Source organism: Xenia sp. Carnegie-2017, unplaced genomic scaffold (genome assembly GCF_021976095.1).
Source record: "Xenia sp. Carnegie-2017 unplaced genomic scaffold, XeniaSp_v1 HiC_scaffold_19, whole genome shotgun sequence".
NCBI classification, from domain to species: Eukaryota; Metazoa; Cnidaria; class Anthozoa; order Malacalcyonacea; family Xeniidae; genus Xenia; species Xenia sp. Carnegie-2017.
Window position 1 is genome coordinate 109939 of NW_025813481.1, and position 16620 is coordinate 126558.

Consider the following 16620-nt stretch of genomic DNA (forward strand, 5'->3'; position numbering starts at 1 on the left):
TGTAACATCCACGCACGGTGATATTCCTCTGGTCACCTTCAACAAATGCAACAACAATTCTTTCATCTTGTGTTACAGACATGAGCAGATTTCGTCCGTCTTTGTTGCCGGAACTTTAATTAGACTGTTATTGTGCCATCTTGTTGAAAATTGATAAGTCTTTACTTTCACAACCAGAAAAACATATACGCCATTGTTACCAACTGTCATACATTTAACTTCCGAATCATCAATCTCACAACTTTCTTTACACCACGGTTGAAGCTTTCCTGTTTCACTGTCGACTTTTTGGAGGTTTTTTCCAGAAATAATCAGCATTTCTCCTTCGTTGGTTAATGTGATTTGTTTGTAGACAAATAGGTCACTTTCATCCATGCAAAAATGATATTCGTGCCAAGGTGTTGAGGAACTCGCGATTCCTTCAACTTCTTTAAAATACAAAGGATGAAACATTTTCTCACCACATTTAATCAATGGCCAATCAAGAACTGCGTAACTTTTGGATGGGTTGTTGGACATGAAATTCGCCAACAATAAATTGATTATTATTACATTGTCAACGTTTATAGCCCTCTCGTCTTTGAAAAGTGCTGGTTTCATTTTTGAAAACATCTTTCCAATTTCGGGCAATGAATGTAATATTTTTAGGTATACCATTGAATCCTTTTCTGCTGCCTCGCTATCATTATAATGTCGTAGGATAGAACTTGCGATGCAAACCAAGCACGCTATTATTCTTTCTTCAATTTTTAATGATTCGTTGTGAAATGCATTGCTTGCTTCTTTGTCTGCCTCTATAAAAGACTCTTGAGCCAACTTCTGTCGCTCTTCTATTTTTTCCAATTCTTCTTTTTTAGACTCCGCGAGGTTCAGTCTTTCAATGCCTTTTTCGAAATGACAGAGGCTACTTTGTACATCCTTTTTACACATTCCTTTTAGTGCGTCTAAGTTGCTTTCAATTACACCTAATAGTTCCAGTAGTGATTTCCCACTTTTTGCAACTACCGCCAACAGACTAATACCTACCGTTACAGGATCCATTGAGTTTTCTTCTGTTTTTGCTTCGTTTATTAATCTAAAAAAGGTTTCGTAGAATACAGGAATTATAATATAGGAAAGGTTATTGTTGATCAAAGAACTTCTACTAGTTTTAAAACCATCCCGAATTTTTATTCCCTCTATGCAGTTCCTTTAGCTAAATCATTAATTTCTGTCGTGATTGAATTCATCCATTGTTTTCTCTCTCTCATTCAGCTGCCGAACTCAAACATATTTGCATGGCAGTAGCTAAAATTAAGCGGGCTTTGTCTCGGGCGTCTCGTTGTAACTGTGATGCACAACGCGTACTTTTTGTATAAATGTATGTTATGGCGTCAAGTAATTTGCACAACTAAGGTCATTTGTGATGTTTCATGAAACGACTGCAATGATTTGTTCATTAGTAGTCTTTATTTTATGTAAATAATTGACAAATGCTTAAATTTTTCTAAATTTTTTCATGATGAAAGGATAACAATAATAATAAGGTCCAGTTGAATTGTTAAAGCTCGGTTAAAGCTCTGGCAATAAATTGCAGAGTTGTGCCTATTGTCGAATATATGGTAAATATGTAGAACGTAAAGAAAGAAGACACGGAAGAGCTTGATAGGAATGCTCAAATGCACTTAGGGAGCAAGGAAAAAACAAAAGATTATATACGGAAAAAAGTGCCGGTTGAAAAATTGAGATCATACAACAGTACTGGCAGTAAGTAGTATTGCAATAACTAACAATAAGTAGATTAAAGTGCCAGGGGGCGGATTTAAGGGTCATCAAATCCATCACGCGACGAACGTATGAAATGGTGATTAATTATTCATGCAACATACTAAAATTAATAAATAATTAAGTCAACTATCACATATCGTAAGCCAAACGAAAGCATAACGATCAGAATTAATTAATGGCCTGAGTGTACAGCCGTTTTTTTAAGGAAAGCTATGTAATTAGCCTCAAATATGATCTCAAGCCCACAGATCCATCAAAAAGTCAAATCTTAGTGTTCTCATTGGTCAATTCGCCTATTGCCATGGAAACTTGCGGTTTTGATGTATCTGTGGGGAGACCTGGGGCCGGTTGTATAAAGGTCTTAACTACTTTTTAACTACACTTTTTGCAGTTAAAAAGTAGTTAAATTTAACCACGCGGTTAAGTGAGTTGTATAAAAAAGTATTTAGCGCTAAATGCAGTTAAAAGGTAGTTAAAGTTAACTATGCTATGGAGCATAGTTAACTTTTCAAAACACAGTTAAATATGGCGGCTTAGCTTCTCAAAGACAATTATGGGCGAGATGTTGTTGATCAACAAGGTTTTACCTTGAGTTTTTAATCACATGTATCTTCCATGGCAAAGGCTTTTAGAATAAGAGCTTTATGGACAATGTACTACATTCGTCAGTGCTGTAAAATATCCCAAGTTTTGCTGACGAAAAACAGCCAACAATTTCTCCACGTAACAAATCCTTTTTTACACAAGAGCAATTGCATTTTGTATTATCTTTCCTTGCGTCCGTTAGCTCTTTGCAACTCATAAGCGAGACTCTCAATTGAGATAGAGCCACTTCTTTAAGATTAGTGCACATAACTCGTTGACATTGTCTTACAAATACGTACAATTCGTTGAATGACAAAAAAAAAACAAAGAATGTTATTCGAGCAATGAATCCTATAGCCTTGGATGTATCAAATATTCAAATTGCGGGGTTTTCCCTATGCATTTTGCTTAATTGAATATCATATGCATCATATAAACATATTGCTCTATGGAAAATAAGCTAGATTATGTTAAAACAAATAGGTACTACAGTATAAATGTTGTTCTAAGTATACCAATGATAATACATATAGATACATGACCTTTACAACAGGGGCGGATCTAGGATTTTTCAAACATCAGTCATAAAACGTCGAAGGCGCTCCCCACCTGGGGGGGTCTGAGGCATTCTCCCTGAGAAATTTTGAATTTAAGAGCCTTGAAAATGCCATTTTCAGCGTTTTAGAGCAATACAAAATGTAATTGTGGGCATCGTTTTTGCGTAAAAACAACACATTTTGCTTACGTTTTTTTCAAAAAAAAAAAAATGAAGTGAACAATACTTGAATGTTTTGCCAAATATTTAGGCTCATTATCATGCCTAATATATGGCTCATTAGCATGTCTAGGAACGTAAAATTTATTTTACAATAATGCTATTCAAAAACAGATATAGTCTTTAAAATTTTCTACCAAGTTGTCAGGCATAGACCTAGAGACCCCATTCAAACCTCTATGTAATGAGTTTAGTTGTTAGAAATTTGGTACTACAAGTGACAGTTCATAGATATAGAAAAGCTCAGACTTCAAACCATGCAAGTTTATTGTAACCCTTTACCCATCTCCACATCAGTATTAGCAAATTCACCTTTGAGAAAAACTCAAAATTTTTTCTGCCAAAGATTAAGCAAAAATTATCAGAGTGGAAAATTTGCAGTTAAGGACAACTTAATGCCATAAATGTTTATTAGGCATTTCACTTGACTATTATCTTCTTCAAGGTGTGCTATATAGCAATCACTAGTAGCATTGTATTATCAAATACAAACAGAATGTAACCAACATGTCTTTAATTATATAATTACATGAATGTTAAAATTGGTTCATGTGTCATGCTTACTGGTTATGATAAATATCTTTTCATATGATCAAAGCTCGTTTAAATGTAAATCTGAAATAATTTAGTTTAGAAATTATAATGATCATCAGAAAAATTACCTAGTGATCATGAAAATACTTTGCTGTTTTGCCAAATTTCAAGGTTTATCTGCATACATAGGAAGACATTTTTACTTTATAGAAAATGCTTTTCATCAATAGCCCTTTGGAATTTATGGCAAACAATCTGGTATGAGCCGTAGATTAACACAACTTTACATCTCTACATGAGGTGTTCAGTTAGAAAAGGGGACAATATGTGACATGGGACAACATTTCATGTATCTGAAATACTAAGGTTTAATACCATTCCAGTCAAATTGTCAAAATAAAAGCTTCATGGATCAGAAGACTCAAAATCACAGGTTATAGTAAACAGCTTCTCATGTAATCAATGTTAGTTTTCTCAAATCTTAAACAATATGTAGTATAACTGTCAATGATTGAATGATCAATGATCATAAACTGAAAAGTCCCAAACATTTGTTTATGATAAAGTAATAACAGTATGGCGCCTTATGGCTACAGATTTTTTGGCCATTGAAATATATTTGCAGGAATGTAGGATTTCGCTGCCATATACGGTCAAGATGCCCTAAGCACTAAAGAAATCATAGCTAAAAGTCCTTCGGCAACAACAATTTTAGAAGCATCCATCTGCTTACCATACGCCATATTAACATAAATCGCATCACACACTCGTAAATTGACTTTGATATATTACATTCATGCATACACTTCAGTTGTCCTTTACTTACGATTTTGGATGTAAATTTCTGCTGATAAAACTCAAAACAATGTTGGCTTGCTTTTGAACATCAATGACTGAAATGTCGCTCGCGAGATCGTCTTTGCCAAGCATTTACAATTCATCCATAAATTTTTCGCCCTCTGAAAAATTCCCAGTTTGGAAAGCAGCATTCATGTCAACATATGAATTTGTAAAAGATTTCCATAAATTCCATCTGATTGTAGTTTAGTTTCTATCATGCTTTAGAAAATTATTATGAAACGATCAAACATTCAATTCAGACAGTGAGCTTGACTATGTTAGTTCAGTTGGCTATCAGTCGAAATAGGTCAAACCAATCACAGTAAGACAAAAATTTAAACGAACCAATTACACGATAGCAAGTGGACTCCCTTATAGGTCCGGCCACCCTATTATCGGTCGAGATTATTCCAGACTGTCCACTGATCTGGCCATTGACCAATAAAATAGCGTTTCTGGCGTTCATAGACTTTATATGTCGAACCAGTCAAGCCACCCGCTTATCAGTCGGTTATTCCAGGTCAATTAAAATTCAACTGATCTGGTTACCAACGAGATATTCATTGGATTAGTCATTAGTTTTCAATAATAAATAAAGCTGGATTTTATCACGAAGTAAATGCGATAATAAAGTAAGAATAATTAATGAATTTTAACTAATATGAATAGGTAATTTTGAGTTTCAAACATCAGTCGCGCGACGGATTTGACATACTCTAGATCCGCCCCTGGTGAAATAGCAGAGAAAAGACAGTTGCTGGATTACATGGCTACTAACTATGATGACTCAAAGAAATGTTTTCTAATAATATTTCTTCGCTGTGAATTAAGTTCAATACAATGCACAAATAGACTTTATAAGCTATTCCGACAAAAACACTTTTGAGAATAGATTTTAAATTAAGTTAAGAGGAAATATTCTATGTACCTGGGGACACTCAAAATCTATAATAAACAAAATGGCATGAGTTTAACAGGATAGAAATGACAATGAAGACGAAATGTGAATACAATATTTATTCTATATGCTTATGTTACATTTTAATGACAGAGGAAAGATATGTCATAACAGTCGTGACATTACATTGTAACTATGATGACTTTTAAGAAATGTTTGCTAACAAGTCTATCAATAAAAAGTCTATGACTGTCTTCTTTTGCTCATACAGTCATACCTGTGACTAAATGTCTCGTCACAACAATGATTAATTTTTTGTTAACAACATTTCTTTTCAATGATTAGCAAAACAATTTTTCTTTTATACACTATTACTGATAGTATCAATGGCTGTTTAAAGCTATTCAAATACTACCAGATATATACATATATTTCCTATGTGTAAAATGTTTATTTTTAATGTACATACAATCTTGGCTGCCAATATTTTTCTAAGAGGCAGAAAGCTCTAGCTATTGTTTGATGATTTAAAAAGTAGGAAAAAATAAGAACAAATCAGTATTTGTGTATAGCATGTGAACATAACATGTCACAAGCAGAGAAAAGACAGTTGCTGGATTACATGGCTACTAACTATATTGACTCAAAGAAATGTTTTAATAATAAAAAGTCCATCACTGTCATCTCTACAAATATGTGACTTATGTCTGTACGAACACATTTCTTTCAAGCATTTTACTCAGCTGTTATAAAGAGAAACGAAACGACCTTTTCCTTTGTTACCCTCAATCTCTTAGTTTTAAATTCTGTAAAAGCAAAGCCATTTTAATATTTATATCCTACATAGAACACAATATGAATCAATTTGAGAAGAGTTCATTGTTTCGTTTGCCAAAGTCCATTATATAATTGGTACATGAAATAAGCAGTCCTTGCCGAGACTCATATCATTCGTCAACATCGTACTGTATTAAACAGAAGATACGGGTCGATTTTCTTGAGAAAGTATAAAATATATGCTGCAATTTAATCCGTTACCATGTCACCGTGAATCGTTTGTTAAATTTTCGCATCATCAACATCCGTAAAAACGACAATAGTTTGCCATAATTTAAGATTTTTAGATAAGCCAAGAGATTTTTCTTGATTTTGAAGTCATTTTCTAGTTAACTTGCCCGCCATTACAAAGCATAAATTGATTAAACTTTATGTCTTTTAACGTAAACAACACTCACGCAATTTCCACGCAGTTAACCATGTTACTTAATATCCCACTAACTACGTTTTGTGCAACGCAGTTAAGTCGAGCAGTTAAGTTACTACAATTGAGTTAACTACGGTAGTTAGCGTTAACTGTAGTTAAAGTTAACTACGTTTTATACAACCGGCCCCTGATGGATTGACGACATTCAGTTCTAACAATCATATTTTACTATCGACTAGTATTTTTACTTTGTTATTTTAGGCTATTTGATACTTTGACTGATTCACAGCGGGGGTCATTTATTTTTGTTGTCTTATCTTTCGCTACATCGCAAAATTGCAATCACGCTTTGTTTAAAAGTTTCAGTTGTATCTGATATGGATTACGGTGTTGTCAAGCTGCCTTTGCGGCAGATGATTGTAAAATTTTGGCAGGTTTTATGTTGATCTTGCCAGGTAACTAAATGAGCAAGATGAGATATCGCTTGAGCAACTATTGGGTGCCATAGTAGCTCGTCAAACAGCATTAGCAGAAATTATTGCGCGGAAACTTATATTCCTTTGGCTGTTCGAAATCAAAAGGAAAAATCGTGCATAGCTTTGAGGTAAACTATATATTTTGTACAATTTTTCATATTCACTCAACAATATGTAAGAATAAAGTAAATGGTTTGAACCTGAGTGTCGTTATATGTTTAAATGATGATCGTCCAGAGAATGAAGTCTGAGAAGGACTGTTTTGATGTTGTTGACCGACGTTTCGACAACCCAGGTAGTCATCTTCAGAGTCAAAAAAAACATTTTTTTTTTGACTCTGAAGATGACTACCGCTAAGGTTGTCGAAACGTCGGTCAACAACATCAAAAACAGTCCTTCTCAGGACTTCATTAACCTGGACGATCATCATTTACAAACAAATATGTAAGAATGTAAATATGCATACAAACGGTATTGATGACTTGCCTTGTTTACGTTCGCACGGTTTGCTGGCAGGCAGATAAATCTCAAGGGAAGTTAAGCATTTTTGCTAAATTGTGCTGTGTTTCCAAAACGAAAGCACTATACAAAGTCTGCTTGCTATAAGTTGCAAGCAAAACGTCTGGTTGTATATTACAGGTCACTTGTGTTGTGTAAATCTCATCAACCTTTCAACTTTCTGTTTTTTGTGGTTTTAGACTCGTATTTTAAAAACTTTATGAATGTACAGTGAGATAAACTTTTCAAATTTTCAGTTCAACCTGCTTGTTGATTATTCCTTGATTCTTTATAATTCTACTATTAACTATCCTATTTGATTTACTTATATTCATTCCCTGCTTATAGTTGTCAGCACTATTACACATTTCATATAGAGAATGTAGATTTTGTCAATATAAAAACATAAAGTAAATATCATATTTACTCGAGATTTTATTGTCAGTTAGCTATTTTATTACTCAATAAAACTAAATAAGATTATAACATGATTATATAATACATTTATCAAATAATGTCATATATAGAACATTTTGGAACCAAACCCAAAAATTCTTTCATCATGAGCTTCATGTATTTTCAGAAGCTTCAGGGAATTGCTTGTACAGTTCCGTGTCTTTGACTCTGCTTGGTGATGATAGATTGGTTCCAACTTTAAGAATCTTAACCTCACTTGAGCTTTTCCTGAATGCTCATTTTTACTGTGAGCATCCCTGCTTTTTGTCTGCCATTGAAGAGCATCCTGATTTTTAAGGAAGTATAAAAATCTTTTACCTTTATCTGTCTCTGTTGAGTCCTTAGATACCGGTGCTAGTAAGGAAAATTTAGTGAAGAAAGAGGTTGTTTTAATTGCAATGATGGTAAATGGTCATCATTTCTTTGTATTTTGGGTCTGTCTTCTGTTTTGAAAAGATGTATTGTTACATATTATCCGGATTGTGGACAACACAGGCTCAAACTTTTATTTAATTGTGTTATTCAACCCGCTTGCATACTACTAGGGTTGAAAAGAAGTTCATATTCTATTCTGCCATGAAGGTGACATAAGAACTGGAGAATCATTTCAGCCTAACCATTTTGTCCCTCTTCTTTTTCATGCAAGTGCACACAAGCGAAAGTCTGCTGACATTACACAAGCCACAACGTCAGCAAAAAAACGTAAGGTGCCTTCCTTATTTTCTAAGAAGGTGGCAAAATTTTCTTCTGGTAATATTCCAATTATTTCTAACTTTTTTACTGCATCAGAAAAACAGCCATCCAAGTTATTTGAAAAAAAGCCCAATGAAACTTTTTCTTCTGCCAAACAAGTTCCTTCTTATATCTCGTTGAAACAACCAATTAAGTCCTCCGCTAGTCAATCTTGTCCAGAAAAGAAGTATCATTCTGTGCATAATTTTGATGTTGCAACTTACCAGGATAAAGTTAAAGGCTTGGATACTTCTGGTGTTCTTCAGTTGATTAAAAATATTTTCAGGCCTGATGAGAATTTTTCCTTTCCTAAGACTGGTGGTAGGAGCTTTAGATATGACTGGCTATGCTACTCCCCATCAAAAGATGGTGCATTTTGTTTGTCATGCGTGCTTTTGGTCATCGCTTCCTGGTAAAGCTTCTAAGATTACAAATTTGTTTTCTAAACCGGTTTCACGCTGGAATGATGCTGCATTTACTTTTAAACGCCATGATGAAGGAGAAGTGGGGCTGCATGCCCAAACAAATCCAATTTTATTTACCTTACATGCTAAAATGTCAGGGTCTGCGCAACCAATAGAGCTGAACAAATGTAAGCTGTCTTCTATTGCTGATTGCATTCTTTTTTGTGGTCGTTTAGGTTTGCGTGGCCACCGTGATGATGCTAAATATCATCCAGAGGTTGGTCAGTATTCTACCGGGGGTGTTGGAAATTTTGTGGAGACACTAAATTTTAAAGTTCGTTCAGGGGATGGTGTTTTAAGGGATCACTTAACATCTTGTGGGAAAAATAGAAGTTACATCTCTAAGACCAGCCAGAATAAAATGATCAAGTGCTTTGGAGAGGTTATTACTGAACAGATTGTCAACGACATTAAGGTTAATAGGTTCTTTTCTATTATAGCTGATGAGGCTGCAGATTCTTCCCATAGAGAGCAAATGGCTCTAATTTTACGTTTTATTGATAAGAATATGGACATAAGAGAGGAGTTCATTGCCTTTCTTCAATGTAAGTGGGAATTGAGTGGAGAGAACCTTGCTAAATTAATTCTAGATAAACTTAAAGACCTTGGCTTGCCAATTGAAGACTATCGCCGACAAGGTTATGATGGTGCGGGTGCTGTTGCAGGTTGTGTTAAAGGTTTGGCTGCCCAAATTTTGAAGCTCAACTCGAAAGCATTATATACCCACTGTTATAGTCATAGGCTTAATTTGTCAGTTTGTGATTCTTTGTCAGATATTGAGGTTAAGAAAGTACTTAACAAAATAAAAGATGTGACAAATTTTATCAATATTTCTCAAACACGCAATATACCGTTTGAGGAGACTGTACGCAATAGTTTAGAAACGGACTCAAAAAAGACTAGATTGCCAGATGTTTGTAGAACCAGATGGGTAGAACGAGTTAAAGGTTTAGACACTTTCGAAGAATTGTTTGTTCAAATTTTTGACACACTGGATAACATGGCAAAAGGTGGCAGTCCCTCTCTCGCTGCTGATGCATCCTCTTTGCTTGAAGGTCTTTCTGAGTTTCATTTTATCGCCCTCTTGGTTATTACCAGAAATGTTTTTGATCTAACGCTTCCTGTTACTCAGCTTTTGCAAGGAAAGAGTATTGATGTTATGGACGGGATTGAGTTGATCTCTTCTTTGAAAAGCAGTGTTGCACATGTGAGGAATTCTATTGATTCATATCATGATCAATGGTACGACATTGCGACATTACATTCATAGAAGAATGTAAACGTAGGACAATTGGAAGGCAAACTACAAGGCCTAACGCTCCTTATCGTTCTATCTCGGAGTATTACAAACGAATCTATACGATTCCTTTAATTGACCATCTTCTCTCGTCTTTGGATGCGCGATTTGACACGGAAAGTGTAAATGTTTATCAAGGACTAAGTATTGTTCCAACAAAAATGTTTTCTCTTATAAAAAATGGGATTGACTGGAGACATAAATTTAAGATTGTTTCAAAATTTTATGTTGCTGATTTACCCAATCAGTTAGGTTTAGATGCAGAGTTGTTATTATGGCAATCCTTCTTGGAACATCGTAAAGGTCCTTATCCATGTAATGTAGGTACAACTTTAAAAGCTATAAATTTTGATGGTTTTCAAAACATAAAGGTCATACTTCAAATATTAGGAATCCTTCCCATAACTTCATGCGAATGTGAACGTTCGATTTCAGCGCTGCGAATTCTTAAAGATTATAAGCGGAGTACTATGGTTGAGCAACGGTTAAATGGTCTTGCTCTAATGAAAATTCATCAGGAAATTCTTCCAGATGTGCAACGCGTAATTGATAAATTTTCTGTTGGCAACACTAGATTTAAATTTAATTGAAATCATGAGAATTTTTTAAATTTTGTCTTTCTACATCTAAATTCTTTTTTAGTTTATAGATAAAATTGTTGATGTACCTATGTATAAAGGACATGCATTTAATTCTATGCAATAACCAGATTGCTGGCTTCGGCTCTTTAAAGGGCTGTCCATGTCGGATGATGCTTTGAAATTTGGGGCATCATCCTAGGCATGCTGAAGAGCCCTGATATTGGGCGAAACAGTCTGTCATCATCTGATTAAAGGGAATTCATCTTAGTTTTCGCAATTTTATGATCGCTAAAGTTTTATAAATCGCTGCATAAGATACAATGTATGATGTCATCTATGACGTCATATTGAGGCCACATATGACGTCATAAATTTTTAACTAACATATGAAAAATCCTAGATCCGCCCCTGTAAAGTGCTATGAGGAAACGAATTCTTGAAGAGTATCATAGAAAAAATTGTAGAAGAAGCAATGGAAAAACGTAGAACTTAATATTTGAGATGTGTTATGGGAAGATGCGAATAAAGTGAAGGCTACGTGGATAGAAAGGTTCTATTGAGCTAAATTGAGCAAATAATTGAGGAAGGACAATAAAGGATTAAGAGGAAAAGCTTTGGATAAAGTAAATCACAAAGTAAAGTTCAGCATGACTTGAAGACGACCATTAGGAATAGTTGAAATAAAACAACAATCCAATAAACTCATAACCTTTCTTTGCTCTACAGGAACACTAGAGGAAAAGGGATCGTGGAAAAAATCAGAGAAATGGGGCATCAGAATAAATGCCGAAGAAGATGGCGGTGGCAGATTGCGTAAGACGACAAAGCAGCAACGCTTTGAAAGGGCTTGGCCGTGAAACGGGCATTTGATAATGGAATGTTGTTGAAGGTGGAAAATACCGTGGATCACTAATACCATGTGGATGACCGCAGGGAAAACTGTGCTTTGCCAAAAAGAGGAAAATAAATGCAATTACCAACCGAAAAAGGGTGTACTGGTAATGCGTAAGTTGGTGACAGAAACCATAATCTGAGAATGGTATTGGGTTGATTATAGTCATATATATGATACGCTATCGATGATGGGAAGTCTCAACGTAGCAAAGAGTTTAGTTAAAAAATGAAAAACCGAGTTATTATGTTGCTGATAATTGTTGGAAAACATTATGGTCAGGACAGTCATCTTTCAAGCAGATTACTTATCACCATTATTGTATTTGATCTGTATGATTTGTCTCACACAGATTTTATGGAAAATGAAAATTAGACTGGTTAACCCCATAATAAGGTCAGTGCACCAAATGATTGGACTGTATAGAGAAGTGGACAAACCATGCCCGCTTGAGGACGGAAACACTTAAAAACCTAATGACTACAAAAGACAAAGTCCACTTTGAAAAAGTGTTAGCAACAGATTGTATATATCAAGGAAGAAATATGGAACAGCGTCATAGGATATGCGGTTTGAGATGAAGAGTTATTCTAGAATGCTGTGTGATTACATCCAAATGTATCTATGATTTTTGCTGTTAAAATTACTAACATATATTTAATAAGTTTGCGGCATGTCCAAGAGAACTTGATTAAGGAAATACAAAATACACAAAGGCTTTCAGGCTTTGATGTTGCTATACATGGGAGTACAAGCATGAGGATAAAAGCTTACTGGATGATGGCAGCTGGCAATGACCTTCTCGCACATTTAAATGCCGTGTATTTGAGAAAAACAATTACTATAATTATCAATAATTACTTTTTACAAATGCACTTTACTTGACCAAAACAAAATCTCTTTCTTACACACACACCCTTTAACTACCTACATGCAATGATGATGCACTCGCCGTTCTTAAAGAACAATTTGTAATATTACTTACAATGTGTTGATGTATCTAATATATTAGAGATGTTGTTACTTATCACATAATTAAAAAAGGCAGTTGTTTGTTTATGCAAAGAAATTCATTCAGTGGACCAACCGAGAAGGATTAAACCTTTAAGGCATATGTGATGTGGTAACCCTGTTAACTGTTGTCATTGAATGCTGTCTGCATCCTATTGTTTGATAAATTTACGCAATTTCTTGTCGGCCGTGTTTTTGAACTAACTTTACCTAAGGAGTGCTACCCCCACTAAATTCACAAACACAAAAATTAAAATAACGCCAACTAGTTTTGTCAAAGATTGAAAGTGGAATATCTGATTTTTACATCACCAATTATAAGATCAACGCTTTTGAAAATAATTTTTTGCGTTAGAAAATTCATCTGTGTATAAACTTTTAGGCCAGAATTTTTATAACACCGTCATGGACATCACTAAATCCCGGCTTTACCAGTCTAAATCCGTTATTAAATCCTTTGTGAATGATAAAACCTGTAATATATACCCCTTGTCTAAGATTTAGATATATCTGTAACATAATACAATGGACTTATCGCTCTAATTACGTGCTCTTAAATGTTTAGTTATGCAATGCAACACTATAAAGTCTGTAAAACGTACCGTTAATTTTGCCAGCTATCACTTCTTCACAATTTTTGTCTGCGTTAGATTACAACCATCAAATGCAGTCGAACACTGTTTTGCTACGTGGATAGCTGCAAACTTAAAAATGTTAACAATTATTAAATATCTTTGCGGGAGTTAGATATTATAAAAAAATGTTTATTCTCTTTGTCAGGAGGGGAGGGATTAGACGGAAAGAATTTTGTTCATGTTTAATTAAATTTTCATAGCTGCTCTCAACATGTTTATGAAACTTATAACTTAGTTACATTAAAGAAATCATTAATAGTCATGTAATAAATATTTCACACATGAGCATATGTAATGTTTGTGTCTTAAATATTTTTCACTAGAATTTTCTCCTCCTGATGGCCAATTAAAACTGATTCAAAGGGGGTCGTTGCGTGGGAGAGGAGGACTGCAGAGGAATGCATTGACATACAATCTTTTTTATACCTGACCTTCCTTGTTAATGTTTGAAATATATTTCTCATCTTGAGTTTATTCAGATTTGTCGTGACAGCGTTACTCGTTCTTTTTTTACTGATTAAAGAACACAAATATTTGCGATATTATTAGTCAAGACGTCATATGGGGTTAATAATTAACTCATGATTCGCGTCGGTGACTTGAAAATTTGAATATGCACAACACACAACAACAAACCGACTATAAATTTATAGTTTGGATAAAGTAGTTTATGACTGATAAATTTTGTACGTTTTGATAGCATTTCACATGAATTATGGGCATATTAGCAAAGCTCGAATGATTATAGGAAAACCATTTTTCACATGTGCATGCCTTCATATGTGTCAACATTGCATTGACAAGGTTTATTTTGTTGCATCTCGTTTAATATCCTCCAAAGATCTCCAAATAAAAACAGTTAATGCTATTTTCTAACCCGAAGGCAGATATAAATCTTCCAAAAACTTACCAGAAAAATTTATTTGTAACACTTACGCAAGACTATTTAAATTCATATTGTGACAATGACCTAATACACAGGCTATATATAGCCCAGTTGTGGACTATACGCCCACTATATAGGCTGTACACACAATTCAGACTATACAAAGCAAACAAGCTATAAACCCGAATTTATTGAGAATGTTCTAGAATCGGTTTCCTGCGAAAATATAAGACAAAAATATCCTTTTTCATGTGAGGGTTTTCGAATTTGTTACGATTCCAGATCATTCATGACCAAATAGTGTTTATAGATTAGCGATTTTGAATGCTGTGACCTTTGGGACTATAAAGGAAAGCCTAGATAGCACTTTTGAATTTACAAATTTTTGTGAAAAGATAATCGAAAGGTTTTCCTGTTGAAGTATTAGAGTTCCGGTTATGCTTTCTGTAAACTTTAGACATTGGGATAAATGTTGTCATCAGGTGGTATAAAATTTTTGCTAACCATGACATCTGGTCACTAACAGCCGCTTGGAGTCGATCAAACAATCTGCAAAATAACCCACACTATTCGAGTTGAGAGATATATTTGACATATGTTATGGTGTGTATCATTTTCTGATTTTATAATTTTATATGGTGCGTTTGGTACATTGAAAGTTTTACACACTACAATATATTACGGTAACATTGATTGATATACATGTTCATATAAAGAGACTTGTATGAGGGTAGACAGTGCAAAAAAGTGGGAAAATTTTCCTTAAAAGTTACTTAATCCTAAAATTTATGCGACATCAAAGCCCAAGCATGACTACTTTGAAGCAATGAAGCTACAAATTGTGCAATAAAAACGTAATCTCACGAACAGGTTATTGAATTCTTGTGACTTGTCTCTTCGAATTGAGATGCAAAATTAGACGCCGAACGTCATTTTGCTTCCATGGTATCGGGATTCTGGAATCTCCCCTCTGACTTTTTATTCTTAGGCTTTACCAGTTTGTCTCTATCAACGGTCATGGAAGAAGTGCTTATGGCGTAACATCTTGGACGAATGTCTAAAGAACATCCTTCACTGAAACTCCTACCAATTTTCATTCCAAGCTGTCCTTTGTATTCTTTTCAGTCTTGTTAAGGCCCCGGTCAATAAACGTAAGCATGGAATCAGGGATTTTTTTTGCTGATAAAAAGTCAGACACTTTCTTGTCATAAATTGGATTTGATGACGATCTTACATTTCTTTTCACAACCATCTTGCACCTGGGATTTTTGTCTAACTTTTTTTTAAATGAACTATACGCTCTTTAGTAACCAAAGCTACTTTTCCATTTGCATGGTGAGCAAGACGAACTGAATCATATCCTTTATTTATCCATATGAGAGAGGACTGATGTTTTCCCGTTTCAGCAGAGAAAGTCTCAATCACTATCTTTGAATCAGCAAAGTAGTAACCTGTGATGCACTTGGAGAATGGTGTGTAAATAACTTCATTATACGTTTCGATTTCTTTTAGGCTTGGACTAAGCTTCATGACTTTTAATAGATCACCTTCCATGTTGTAGATGAGGAGTTTATAATAGTTGCGAAAGCGTCGTTCTTTGTAAATTATTATTGCTATGGTGTTATTGACAGAGTTAGACAAAGATTTCATCTCACCAACGATTGAACTCGGCTTACCTGTTTCCTTCAACACCTCCAGAAAAATTTCACCATTTTTATAACATCCACAGACGTTGATATTGCTCTGGTTACCTTCAACAAATGCAACAACAATTTTTTCATCTTGTGTTAAAGCCATAAACAGCTTTCGTGCTTCTCTGTTGTCAAGGAACTTCAAAGTAGACTGTTGGAAAGTACTATCTTTTGAAAAAACTGTCATTAGATATTTCCAAGTGTTTTTACATCCATAGCCAGAAAGAACATAAACCACGCCATTGTTATCAACTGTCATACATCTAACCTGCCAATCATCAATCTCATAAATTTCTTTACTCCACGGTTGAAGCCTTCCTGTTTCCCTGTCGACTTTTTGCAGAATGTTTCCAGAAAAGATCACCATTTGCCATTCGTTGGTAAATGTGATTTCTTTG

The 16620-nt window shown here is 34.6% G+C and overlaps 2 protein-coding genes across 2 annotated transcripts; one reads left to right on the top strand and one right to left on the bottom strand.

Annotated features, from left to right (window-relative positions):
* Positions 1–72: 72 nt before the first annotated feature.
* LOC124438634 lies at positions 73–13895 on the bottom strand. Its single transcript, XM_046988809.1, has 2 exons — positions 13613–13895; positions 73–1075 (listed from the first exon to the last, which is right to left on the bottom strand). Exon 2 carries the CDS (start codon positions 1039–1041, stop codon positions 73–75), a length of 969 nt encoding a protein of 322 aa, XP_046844765.1. The 5' UTR covers positions 1042–1075; positions 13613–13895.
* On the top strand, positions 9102–11964 carry LOC124438635 (52 kDa repressor of the inhibitor of the protein kinase-like). The gene is made up of 3 exons (XM_046988810.1): positions 9102–10471; positions 10516–10850; positions 11834–11964. Exons 1-3 carry the CDS (start codon positions 9102–9104, stop codon positions 11962–11964), a joined length of 1836 nt encoding a protein of 611 aa, XP_046844766.1.
* Positions 13896–16620: the final 2725 nt, after the last annotated feature.

What these genes read in the sequence shown, in the direction of transcription:
- LOC124438634 (XM_046988809.1), bottom strand. Translation starts at nt 1,041, where the DNA reads ATGGATCCTGTAACGGTAGGTATTAGTCTGTTGGCGGTAGTTGCAAAA.
- LOC124438635 (XM_046988810.1), top strand. Translation starts at nt 9,102, where the DNA reads ATGACTGGCTATGCTACTCCCCATCAAAAGATGGTGCATTTTGTTTGT. An exon ending in GATTCATATCATGATCAATG is followed by an intron (nt 10,472 to 10,515) that starts GTACGACATTGC and finishes ATGTAAACGTAG; the next exon opens with GACAATTGGAAGGCAAACTA. An exon ending in TCCTTATCCATGTAATGTAG is followed by an intron (nt 10,851 to 11,833) that starts GTACAACTTTAA and finishes TTTGCTCTACAG; the next exon opens with GAACACTAGAGGAAAAGGGA.